This window comes from Arachis duranensis, chromosome 3, assembly GCF_000817695.3.
Source record: "Arachis duranensis cultivar V14167 chromosome 3, aradu.V14167.gnm2.J7QH, whole genome shotgun sequence".
Classification (NCBI taxonomy): domain Eukaryota; kingdom Viridiplantae; phylum Streptophyta; class Magnoliopsida; order Fabales; family Fabaceae; genus Arachis; species Arachis duranensis.
Genome location: NC_029774.3, coordinates 112210050 through 112224007, shown reverse-complemented (window position 1 = coordinate 112224007; position 13958 = coordinate 112210050). Strand labels below are relative to the sequence as shown.

The window sequence follows — 13958 nt, the reverse complement described above, 5'->3', positions numbered from 1 at the left end:
ATAATGTGGTTAACTATTCTTTATTTATGTTTTTTTTATTTAATTAATCATATTATTCTTGATTTTGTTGGTTTTTATTTTATTATCGTTTAGAATATACAAAATAATGAAAATGTCTATTTCTTGTGTTTACATACTTTTATTTTATGTTGTAGTGTTATATCTTGGAGTACGATAGGTAAACGAGACAGAAACAAGTAACAAAAGTTCATATTGTAAGATAAAGTGAATAAATAAAATATATTAATATGGGTTTAAGACTTAAGATTATGTGTATTTGATTTTTTTTCCAAAAAATTAGTTTTTAAATTTAAAATTCGTGAATATTAATTGAAAATTGACATAAAATTTAGTATAAGTTAAATTATTTGAAAATAAGAACTATAAAAAAAATAAATTTGATATTATTATTATTATTTTTCCACAGTATTTCCAATCCGGCAGATCAAGGACTAATCCGCCACGGTACTAAGCTCCATTTAAGCATTTGTCGCTGGCCAATGAGTTGCTGCATGCACAAGGTGAGATTCGAATCCTCGACATTTGTTTAAGCAACTAGTGAACTAACTATTAGACTAACCCAATTTGATTTTATTTTTATTATTGTTATTATTGTTGTTGTTCATATTTTTGATTGGCTATTGTTGTTTTCCAACTGAAATTTATTATCATGATAAGTTTCACAAAATTTGAAGCCACAACAAAAAAATCAACCCGATTCTACTTAACAAAAAATGTATCTCTGAAACGAAAAAAATCGAATTGATTAATGCTCACATTAACAATGTGTAAATCACCATTACCATGACACTTTCCACCAAATATTGTCATCTAACACCAACACTTTTATCTAACACTAATTCAAATCCAAATATTGTTGTCTGCTTGTGATTATTTGAACCAGAAAATATCACCAACGGTCTCCAATATTTATTTTTCTTGTAGGTCGAATAAAAAACAAGAACGTCCCCAAAGTATTGATAATCAACCTTACTGCCACCGTCAGCCCAAAACATATTCGCTAGCATATTATCCTTAGCAATATTATACCTTGCCATGGATATCGGATCCGCCCCCGCTTTTCCCTCCAAATATGCCACAACCGCATTAAAGTCTCTATCTATAATTTTTGCACGCTTAGCCTTGTGAATATAATTGTATTTATCCTTCTTAGTGAAACTCATTAGAGAATAGCCACCGGCCTGTTCAATCATATACCCCAAAATCTTAAATATCGGAATACCATGAGTTTGCATACTAAATATTTGTGCTTTGGCAAAACAACTTATTTCTCTAAAATTTGTCATCATATGGACTCTATATACTGGAGTTAAATCATGGTTATGATCTAATACTATTTTTCTCACCCTCCATATGCCACTGACCACATCAAGGTAGACTGACAGTTTTGCCTTACAATTTGTGTGCGTTTTTGGTCTGTGACCTCTTTGTCTATCTAGCCTATCATAGTGATGATGTTGTCTCAGACCCATTCTATTAAAAAAAAAAACCTTCCTATGAATAACCCTTCCACTTTTATCTTTGCCCGAATCACCCTTACAAATACCAAAACCAAAACTTTTGTCAAACCTCCTGTAAAATTCATATTTTGCTTTATCGCTTTGGAATGCCTTTCTCATTATAGCTTCCTTACTTAATTGCAATACATCTCTATAGTCACTGACTTCTTCATCCAACAATTCATCCCTAGTCTCAGCCTCTGCATGGTCATTACTTAGCCTTTCTTCACTAAAATCTAAGCCCATCGTACCATGACTTCAAGCTCCTACTCTAACAGTTCTGTTACACTTCATCTATAATCATATACACAATTAACTTTTAAATATTATGAAAATTTTCAATAAATTTATCAATTCAATTAATTCAACTAGGAATACCCTCGAATGATAACTGCAGTAAAATAAATAAAAAAATTAGTAATCACTAAGACAACAACAAAAATTCTCGTAGCCACTGTAGTTGATTAGTTCCAAATATAATATCTAAACTGTAAACCAACTCTACCTATTAATTTTGTAATATTTGATGAAAAACATCCTATTATACTCACTTATTTACACTTTTGCAATATTAATCAAAATCAATACATGATATACTTACATCTCCAGAAATAAAGTGCAATTACCTAAATATAATTTCATTTCGACATATGAATAAAGTAAGCTACACTTGTATCACTCACCAACTTATGCTAAAAAATTTTAAAGTCAAACATGCACCATAAAAAAGAACCTTTTATTATTTCTAAAAAATATTCTCACCCATTTTCAAGTAAAAAAAACTTCTCACATAAAAAACTATATACATTACCAACAAATCACTAATAACAAATCACTTACAAATAAATAAAATGTGGCATCAATTTTATTTTCTTATTTTTTATCGCATCCTCTTATGTAAACAAAAATTCTCCGACTCTAATTTTAACTTTTTTTCATTCTCACAATTCAAACACACCTTTGCATAAATATACATCCAAGCATAATCTTCAATGTACTAAATACATGAGTTTTGTTGAAAAATCTTACCTGCAAAATTATTCTGACACTAATCAGTCCTACTTCCGTTGCTTTCCCTTCATCAGCTTTTGATTTATCAAGCCTTTCAGCGTCTCCTGCCGTTAACCTTTACATTTACACACTAACAGTAAGACAGAAACATACACCATTCTCTTTAAACCCTAACTCTTTCAACCCTTCTTTTCACATAGTTATTATTATTATTATTATTATTATTATTATTATTATTATTATTAAACGGGGTTTAAGGCCAGAGAGAGAAGAGTTAAAACATTATAGTTTTATGAGGTACAGACATTTTATTTGGTCATCAACAAAGAGAGACCCTAAATCAACAAGTGGTGTCTAAGAATCAAGAACTTGTGCTAGTTTAAGCTATTTTTAGCTAACCCATTTTTGTTTATCCCAATCCATCTATGTGGCAAAAAAGGCCAACTACAAAAAATGTTACTGGTCCAAAATAAAAAAGTCCAAAAATATAATTATAATCATTAACATAAAATTATACTTAGCTGATTAATTTTTTTTATGGGTTACAGTTTGCAGCTTCCGCTTCCAGTCAGGACGTGTCGTTCTTCATAAAACAAGATAACACATGTTTAGCAGCCTATTTTTTCACGTCTTTTCAGCAACTAAAGAAAAATATTTTTTTTATCACCGTAGCACTGTCCTTTTAAATAAGCGGATGAGAATAAAAGAAAATCAATAAACAAATTGAATATGGGGACATCTATCTCATTTTCTTACGAAAGCTCTAATTATTATGACCACTTTTATTTAGTGCTTTTGTTGATCTATAAACACGTTGTTGTTACCTTTTGACTTATTATTACTTTCTTGTGGGAAAAAAATCATCAATGTTCATTTATTAATTTGACTACTAATATTTGACTAACATTTATAATAAATTTTAGAATATATATTCAAATAGGTCTCTAAAAAATTTTGAGTTGGATTTTTTGTTCCTAAAAACTTTTATTATATCGAAGTTCTTAAATTTTACAAAAGTAAAATTTATAAATCTCACCTTAATCAAACTCATTATTTTTATTTGGATAAATAAATCTTTAAAAGTGTAATAGAATGACTTATATATCTTATTTTTATAAAGTTTAAAAATTTCTATATAATAATCTTTTTAAAAATAAAAACGTCCAATAAAAAATTTTTTAGACATCGATTTGGATATATATTCTAAATTTTTTAATAATATTTAAATTAAATTTATATTTATAATTAATTTTATAAATAATATAATTATACTAAATTTATATTTACTGGTGTATCAATAGAATTTTGGATTCACTTTTGATTTATTAAATATATAAAAAAATAATAAAAATAGAATTAGTTGAAATAGTGAGTTGTCTACAACTTAATGAAAAAAATTTGGATTCAAGTTATTGCTATAATAGAAAATATATTTTAGGTTATATATATGAAGAGTATTTTAGAAAAAAGTTAAACATTAATTTTTTTATATTTTCATTATATTTAGTATAGATAATTGAAATATAAATAAAAATACAAAAGTATATCTATAATTAATTAATAATTTATATTTGGTATTTAAAAAAATAATAATTTTATTATAATATATAAAATTTATACTCTGACAGTCTAATCCTAAAAGATTATGATATGATTGGTGTGATATTTTTTGTTTTATGCTACTTTAGTCGAATTTTTGTAAATTCTAAAGAGATGATTGGAAGTATTGGTTTACTTTTTTAATATTTAAATAAAAAAAGTTAAATATATATCTTATTTTTTAAAAAATATAAAAAAATTAAATTTATTATTTAAAAATTATAATATAATTAAAAAAAGTTAGAATTTCTAATATTTTTAATTTCAGATATTATTTATAAATCTCTTCACTTGAGACTATCACATGAAAATTTATATAAAAATGGGTTGGATTGCATGTTCAAGAGAATATGAGTGTGATTAGAAATACCTAAAAATTAAACTATTTCAAATAATTTTATTTTTTAAATATTTTTGAAAAGTAATCATGTATTAATTAATCTATGTTGGATAGTTTAGTTGAAAGTTGTTTTAGGATACTTTAGTTGAAAGTTGAAAGTTGTTTTAGGATATAATTAGAAATATTTTTTTTTAATATTTGAGGTATATTTAATAAAAATATGTTCTTCCATATATTATATTTTAAATAAAGCTCATATTTTTTATTTATGTGAATATTAAATAAAATATATAACAAAAAAAAACTCTAAAAATAATTGAATCAATTAAAAAAAAGTGTAATATGAAATAAATTAATGTCTTAATTTGTATGAAAAAATATACGTATATATTTTTTTGTAAACAACAGAACTTCCATTTATATCTCCAAATATTGATCATTGTTCACTACAAGGTAACCAATTACTGTGGGATTTTTCAATCTGACAGTAACTACTGGTGAATTCTACGATGGATTGGCTAAAAACTATTTAATTACAGGCAGAAAATTTTTGCCGATAATTTTGGTGCTCCACTATTTTCTTCCTGCCTAACTACCATTAGATTTTTTTCTGATAAATTTGACGATAAATTTGTAATTTTTAAAATTTTTTAACACAATTAGTGGCCTGATACGAATTTGTATCAAAGAATAGAGAATTTGATAGAAATTCAGAGAAAATAGAATAGAAATTCCTAGGATTAGGGTTAAAGAGAGAAAGTAGAGTTTTCAATTAAATCATGGATATCTCACATTATTGCATCGTACTCCTATTTATAGTATAATTCTCTAATTAGGCTATAGGCCCAATACTAATCCTATCATGGTCAAATTCTTTTTTATTTAAATTTATTTTTTGCATAATTAGTAGTCAAATTCTAAATATAGAATTCAAATATGGTAAACTAAATATCAAGTGTACAAATAAAATAAAAAGTCAAATAAATAAAATACAATGAAACAGCCTAGAACAAAACTCTAATCACTACAGATCCTGATAGTTATCGACATCGTCATCCCCCTGGTCCTGCTAAGGCAGCAGACTAAACGGTGATGTTAGTGCACCTCTAACAGCGTCGCTGCCTCTAGAGCGCATTTAATCTTATTACACTGCCATTTGTTGCTCCATTCGCTGAAGTCGCTCTAGCTCCCGCCTCCACTCTAGCTTGAGGGAATCTGTGTCTGACATGCGTGTGAGGATCTCCTAACACCTCTCCTCAAACTGCTGCAGCTGTTGAGCTTGTTGGTGAAGACTCTAGGTGAGCTCCAGCACCTGCTTCCTCAAATTGACACCGTCCTCAGGATCGACGGGCCAGCTGGTGGCAGAGGTGGATGAAGGTTTCAATGTGAAGGTGCAGAGGTTATCGGCAAAGAATGATCCAAGTCCATAGATGCGATTCTTGTATGGCTCAAATGCAGTCTCGTGCCAAACTGTGTTAGGATCGATGACTAATGCAGCGAAGTTGTTGCCATCGTCTTCAGTATGCTGAGATTGCTAGGTTGCAACCTCCAATCTCTGCGTGTAAGACTTCTATGTAACACATGTTATGATTAGGACTACAGTTAATTAAAAACTTTATATCACATGATGTTTTCTTACATAATGATCCGTAGACAGCTAATAAGCAAATCTCTCCTTGTTCTTTCATTCAAGGTGTGAGTATACTTGAAGGTCTCCGCCATCGTAGCATCATGATCTAAAGACTTAGACTACAAATATTGAAACAATATGTTAAAATCAAGTAATAATGACATTGTATTTCAAAGACAAAACGAACTCAATAACAAAATGAAACAAATTACATCCTAGCCTGGCCTTTGTCTTCATAAAAGTCATTGACCCACCTGTATACTTCAACATTCTGGCTGATGCCTTGTTAGCTCTGTTTGTTAAAAGGCGACGTCTGAACCATTCACCGATCCCCCAATGGATGTGCAGTTGCTTCTTAATGTCTAGAGAGAGCCAAATAGTGAGGTGGTCACGCCTTTCATGTATGTCCTCCATCATCTGCTGAAGTCGTGTAGCCATTCGATGGTTGAAGATCTTCCTGATCATGAGTCTTGTCTCATATAAACTTCTCTTGTTCAAAGAAGCATTTAGCACTAGTTAATCAAAGTATACTGCATTAAACAAAATAGAGATATAGACTAGCTAAGGTTTGAATATGTTGAGTTCTCACCGCCCAGTTCTAAAACCATCACTCTTTGATCTCAGTATGAATATTCTTATAGCTTGGTCATGGGTGGTCGTACATCAACTTAATGACATTGGTACACTCCTGTGTACATGCATTGTTATTTGGCACAAACCTATCAATGAAAAACTTAAGATTGGTAGTTTAAGTGAAATTTGAACTTCAATTATATTTAGAATTTTTAGAAATTTCGGTAGAGTTTCATCGATAATTGGAAGGCACCTAATTTGCTCGTGGCAATTGTAGCCTCTTGGGAGAATTGATGACTGCATCAAAGATGCACTTGCTATTGCTAATACTCGTACATCGGAGAATTCTGAATTGGTTAGTTTAAATAGCCCCGGACTGTGGAACAAGGGAGTATCCCGAACCTACACCGAGGTATTGACGGTGATTCTCAAATATCGCAGAACCGAATGGGATACGATGAGATAGAATGCAATAGAGACAAACAAAAGACAGGGGGAACGGGTTACCTACTTTTAACGGTCAAAGCGACAACTCTGTCCATCAACAATTTACTTAAACAATTTACAAATAAACTATTATGGCAACATACAACACAAAATTAGTAGCAATATCCATAAATAATCAAGAATTCGCAAACATTTTCAGTAGTTCAAACCTACTAACCTAAATCAAACCTATCTTAACAACCTAAATCTACTAAAACCAGAAAATTGAATCTAGCTAAAGTAAACTAACTATATTGAGTTTAAAAGTCATTAAAATAGTATTCACACCATTAAACCATCAGGCCAAAATGTCATCTGTACGATGGGTGGTGGTAGAGGGAAATCTGGCTGCCATCCATGGGACGAATCTGACACTGCGGTCTCTGTCATTGGAGGTGTCATCATCATCAAAGTGGTGGGCTACTGAGCGGATGGAGGTGGTGGAAGAGTCCACTCTGCTGAAGCAATAGGACAACTTCTTGGTGGCGGGGTGGCACAGTAGAAGGAGGTGCGGAGTTGGGGTTAGGGACCATGATGAACGGCTAATCCTGTGCCCTTATTGTGTATGACATCCCAGGGGTACTCGGATTAGAGGGTGACAACCCAGAAGTACTAAGAGTACCAGTAGACCCTCTATCCCGACCACAAGGCCGATTCGATGACCCAAAACGAGGCAGCCGCTACGGCGAGCCACAAGGTAGTAGCAACAGCAACTTACAAGGCAACAACAATGACGATGGACCGCTGGCAACAACGACAATATTACAAAAGAGAGGAGAGGGAGAATCAAGGTGATAAAGAAGGAGAGAGGAGAGGGTGAGGTTGCAAAAGTGAGAGGGAAGGGTTCCTAAATTCGAATTTCATTCAATTTTTACCAGCAGATATATCCGACTATAAGGTATTGTTCGATGTCCAAAACGACCCGTTTCACTAACTCAAATTACCCCTCGAAAATTTCTGACAATAAAATTGGCGCTTATAAAGTGAATTTCGTGCCTCTCATCGGAATCAGGGACAGATTATAGAATCCGACGATAATTTTTTTGAGAGCGAATTTTCACTCGTAACTGTAAAAAAAATCGCCGCTAAATTTGCTAGTAAATTCAACAGTATTCATTGTTTTTCTTGTAGTGGCTCATCGATAGACTCTATCTTTGATCCTGTATCAAATAAAATTTAAATATTATTTATATTAAAATTTTTATCCAACTACAAAAGAAAATATGAAAAAATACAATTAACAACAAAGAGATACCAATTGATTAAACCAGCATCAAATGATCTCAATTTATTAAAGACTTTTCTATACACAATATTAATCGTGCAATTTTTAGTCATCCCTCATTATTCTGAATTAAAGACTTTATTCCTTACTTGCTCTTAACTCTTGAAAGTGCCACATATAACTGTCTATACATAATCAATCTCGGTAAGTACAGGACCAACAATTTTCAATGTGTGTCACTGAGCCTTTTTTTATTGTCATACTAAAAGACACTATCAATGGAAATTGTCTTCTCTGAAACTTGATTAGAATGTTGGCATTATTTGGAACTATATTCACTCTTGGGATTGATGCGATTCCTCATATTTTGGTTCTTGTTAGAATTTCGCATTTAACTAAGTGATTTCCAAGTTTGCTAACCTGTAGTCTTGTACTATTGCATAGGCTATTTGACTGGTCTATGTTCGTAAGTAGCATTACTGGAACATCAATTTTAAGTGTGAGCTTATGAGGTAGAAGATCAGAACAATTAAGAACATTTAGTACTTTGGGACAAAAAATTCCAAGTGATTTTCCATATTACCTTATTCAATACAAAGTTGTCTGAATTAAGATACACCTTTTTAATACCAGGAACAATTTACAGTAGTTGACTATTCATCTTGTCAACAACATCTAAAGTCGATGCTAGTATTGTTCGATCATTACAACAATTCCTTGACAAATAGCTATGCACTAAACCCGAAAAAACAAAGTCGATTAACTCATCAAATGCCTGTTCATAATATGGAATTATCATATACATAGGAATCTCAATTTCTAACTTTCCATCTAAGCTATCTCTTAGTAGGTCATTGATGAATCCATATTTGACGATATATTTTGGTTTGATTTGAGTGGATTTCATCACATAAACCCACATTTATTCACGTAAATAGCATGCTTTTGTGTTTTCTCTCTAAATTGTGTCTAATTGTGAAAACATGCTATTTTGAGCTTAAATTAGTGAATTTTAATCCCACTTTTATGCCATTCGATGTCATGACATGTTTGTTAAGTGATTTTAGGTCCTAGAGGCAAGTTTGGCAAGGCAAAAGTGGAAGGAAGCATGTACAAAGGGAGAAAGCATGAGAAAAACAAAGGAGAAGCACACATTGGAGTGTGCGTGCGCACAACCACCTATGCGTACGCACAAGAGCCACATAACCATGTGTGCATACGCATGACATCATGTGCGTACGCACAAGAGGAAAATTAGCATGCGTGCGTGCGCACACTGTGCGTGCGCACAGGTCCCAATGTGTGACTAATTTACTGAAAATCGCTGGGGGCAATTTCTGGGCCTCTAGAGCCCAATTTTTTGACCTTCTGAAGCTGATTCTTTTTATATTAGACAAGGCCTCACTCCATGTGAAAGGGGGGGGAGGGAGATATTAGGGTTAGTTTAGCATTATGTAGGTTGTTTTCTACAGAGAGAAGCTCCCCCCTCTCTCTAGAATTAGGGTTATTAGTTTACTTTCCTTGTAATTTTCCTTTTTAATTCTTGTTTTCATCTAGTCTCTTGTACCTTTCCTTTCTTTATTGTCTTAATTTTCCTTATTTATCTTGTTAATTTCTCATTTTAGTTGCCTTTTATGTTTATGAACACTCTTGTCACTTTAATTTACATTTAATGCAATTTTATGTTTCATGTCATTTATTGCTTTGTTGAGTTGCTATCTTTATTTTCCTTGCTTGGTAGTTGTAGCATTTATTATTTTTTGTAATTTTATCATGCTTTATTTTCATACCCACCAAGTGTTTGACAAAATGTTTGGTTGGGTTTTAGCCTAGTTTTCTATACTCTTGGGTGGGAACTTGTGTGGTTTGGGTGAACTTGAGTGGTGGATGTCCATTCCACATTGTGTGAGGGTTGTTAATTAATTTGGTTTTCCTTGACGCTAATCTTTCACTAAGCTAATTAGTGAGTTGATTAGGACTTAGGGATTGAGATTAATTATACCTAGTTGACTTATCCTCGATGTAGGGTTGACTAATTGGGATTAATTCACACACAATTACCATGTTTGTGGTCAACAACTAGGATAGGAATCCTTAACTACCCACTTCTTGCCAAGAGCCCTTTTTAGCTTTCAATTTCCATTTTCATTGCCTTCACTCGCCTTCATTTAATTCCTTGCATGTTAAGTTACCTTCTTTCATTCTAATTTCTTGCCAATTGCTATCATCAAACCCCCTTACTTCTCTCATAGCCAATAAATGTACACTTAATTGTAACTCCTAGGGAGAACGGCCTGAGATTGAATTGCTCTCGATCAAGGTTTATAATTGATTTGAATTTAACATTTGATTGATGTTAAATTATTGGGTTTGGACTATACTTGCAATGGACAAATTCTACTTTTAGTGTGAAAATCCAAACCTATGTTCTTGGGCATCGTCAAATTTCAAATTTTTGGCGCCGTTGCCGGGGACTTCACTTTAAGTGCAATGAGTGACATGATTTTGGTTGTGTAAATAGGTAAATAGTGTGAAGAGTTGATTTTTGGTTTGCTACTTGGCATTAATTGTAGATACTACTTTCCCTCTTTAGTTAGTTTTGGTAGTTATAGAGTGTTACGTTAGTTCTTGCTTACTTGCCTACTTTGGTTTTGCCTTTCATAATTGCATGCTTTCATTGCCTCCTCAATTGAATGACACGGTCGCTTCCGGACCTGAGCTTGGCCACTTTTGACCCAGAAATTGAAAGAATTTTAACTCATATAAGGCAAGCTTGGCGCCGGCTAGCTTTCGTGAATAGTGAAGCGGGCTCCCTTGAGGACCATTCCCATTCACTATCACCACCTATTCGTGACCATCATTCTCCAATCAACGAAGAGACTCTATATTCATCTGTGGGGAGTACTGAACTGTCTTTGAGTGACTCAGGTGACAGCCATGGTGAACCCACCTCGAAGAATTACCTTGAAGGAGGCCGGAGCCCCTGATCTTACCTTGCAACCACTTCAGATTCTATATCCGGCCTTGGATCCAAATTTTAAACTTAAGTCTGGCACAATCAACCTGCTCCCCAAGTCTAATGGATTGCCTGGGGAAGATCTTCTGAAACACCTTATGGATTTCCTAGTTGCATGTGCAAATGCGAGAAGACATGGAACGGATGAAGCCACGGTGTTGGTCTTCGCTTTCTCTTTCTCTTTGGAAGGAAAAGCGAAGGAATGGTTTTATACTCAGCCAGGGGAAGTTAGATCCAATTGGGACTTGTTGAGGAAAGAATTCTTGAAAAAGTTCTACCCTCCCCAAAAAACAGACAAGCTGAGAAGAGAGATTTCTTGCATTGTGCAACGGGATGGGGAGACTTTGTATGAATATTAGGAGAGATTTAAGAAGTTACTGGAAGCTTGCCCTCACCACCGGATAGATGAGTTGGTTTTGATCAGTTATTTCTGTCAAGAAATGCACCACCAAGATAAGCTTCTCTTGGATGCCGCAAGTGGGGGATCATTGACCAAAAACAAGACCGCAGTGGAAGCATGGAAAGTTATATTGGACCTAGCAGGTTCTACTCAACACTCTAGGGCTAAAAGTCCACAACCAAAAGCTGTGAGCGAGGTTTCTCCCTCTGGAGATGCTATTTTGACTAAGACTCTTGGTGAAATGACAATCTTGTTAAGACAAATCACCCAAAAACAATAAATCCCTCAAGCTTTGATAAATGCCCCACCTCAACCTCCTAGGACCGAAGGACCAGCAAGGATATGTGGTGTTTGTTCTTGTACTACTCACTACACCGATGAATGCCCTCAAATTCAAGAGGACACTACATTGGCGGTTGCTAACTCCTACCCACAAAGACCCAATTATACCCAAGGACCCTACCCACATGGAGGTAATCAAGGCCAAGGGTGGAGGGATAACTCAAACCAAAGGTGGATCCAAGCTTCCCAAGCTCAACCCAACCAAAATGCTCAAGTCTACTACCATCAACACCCCCAAGGCCAACCACAATACCAATAACCATATCAACAACCCCCACAACCTCCATCTCAAGTGAAGTATCAACATCCAAACAGTAGATCCAATCCTACTCAAGTTAACCAAGCTTTTCCCTCCAATCAATCCCACATGAATGACACAATCCATACCTTCATGCAAGAACAAAGAGAGTTCCATAAGAAACAAGATGCTTACATGGTTACAATAGCCGAAGCCCTTACCCATTTGACTCTCCCTCCTCAAACCACACAAAGCACCCAACAAGCTTCAACCTCGAGTAGTTTACCCTTCCAACCTCAACCCAATCCTAAAGGAAGCATAAATGTCATTATTCTTAGGAGTGGTACTAAGTTGGATAAGAATGTGGCTATACCTTCAAAGTTGAATGAGGAGATGAACAATGAAGAGATGGGAGATGAAATAGAGGTGATGAGGAGTGGAGATGAAGATATTAATAAAGATGAAAAAGAACCACCAAAGGTCAAGGAGCCAAAGAGAAAGACCTTGCTTGAAGAGTCCTTGCCCATTCCATTCCCAACCATAGCTAAGAAAGCAAAGAAGCAAGAAGATCTTGACCCCACTGTAGTGGAAGTTTTGAAGAAAGTTGAAGTTACCGTCCCTCTCTTTCAAGCTATTCAACAAGTGCCAAAATATGCCAAGTTCCTCAAGGATATTTGTACTCACAAAGATAAACTTGGCAACCTCAACAAAAAGCCGGTAGATGACTCTATCTCTTCTTTACTTCATGAAAAATGCAATGATCCCGGCCCATGTTTGGTCGCTTGTTTGATTGGTGAGACTAAGTTCATGGACTGTATGTGTGATTTACGGGTGTGTGTGAACATCATGCCACTTCCCATCTGTGAGAGATTGAACTTAGCACCTCTTAAGAGATCCGGGGCGAGATTTGTGTTAGCCGACAAGAGTATTGTGTCAGTTGTGGGGATTGCAGAGAATGTCATAGTCAATATTCAAGGATTTCTCTTTCCAGCTGATTTTCACATCTTAGAGACCCCTCCTATTGACTCAACCAAGCCATCATCAATACTCCTTGGACGACCATTGTTGAAGACGGCCCGTTTCAAGTTGGATACACACTTAGGAGTTTATTCTTTTGAGTCAGATGGCAAATTAGTTAAGTTCACTTTGAAGGAGTCTGACAAGCCCATTCGTGGAGCTTACTCTATTTTTGGATGTGACATGGTTGAAGACAAAGTAAGTGAAGATGGCAAGGAGCAAGGAAAAGAGGATAGTGCAAAAGAGTCAAATTCAAAGGATCATGCTCAACCAAAGCAAGCCAAGGAGTTGGAGATTTTCCTCCTTGGGGAACTTCCTAAATGACCAATGAAGCCATGCAAGTCCAACTTAAGACTCTAAACCAAAGTGCTTGGTGGGAGACACCCTACCATGGTAACATTTTTCTAGCTCTATCTCTTGTTTATAGCTTTTTTTGAACTATTTATTTCCTTGTGATATAATGCTTAGCTTAGGTTTGTTTCATGATTTTGAGTTATGTAAGTTGAATTACATGTGGACTATGATTTTGTGCTTGTTTGAATGATTTGAGGATGGTATGTT

At 34.2% G+C, this 13958-nt stretch overlaps 1 protein-coding gene and 1 non-coding gene across 2 annotated transcripts; one reads left to right on the top strand and one right to left on the bottom strand.

Annotated features, from left to right (window-relative positions):
- Positions 1-11696: 11696 nt before the first annotated feature.
- On the bottom strand, positions 11697-11803 carry LOC127746192 (small nucleolar RNA R71). The gene has a single exon (XR_008007812.1). It is a non-coding gene; the product is annotated as a small nucleolar RNA R71 (small nucleolar RNA).
- A 706-nt stretch (positions 11804-12509) lies between these two features.
- On the top strand, positions 12510-13721 carry LOC107480174 (uncharacterized). Its single transcript, XM_016100318.1, has one exon. It carries the CDS (start codon positions 12510-12512, stop codon positions 13719-13721), a length of 1212 nt encoding a protein of 403 aa, XP_015955804.1.
- The last annotated feature ends 237 nt before the right edge of the window (positions 13722-13958 follow it).

Bases quoted from the DNA above. Each gene is read 5' to 3' on its own strand.
- LOC107480174 (XM_016100318.1), top strand. From the start codon at position 12,510: ATGAATGACACAATCCATACCTTCATGCAAGAACAAAGAGAGTTCCAT.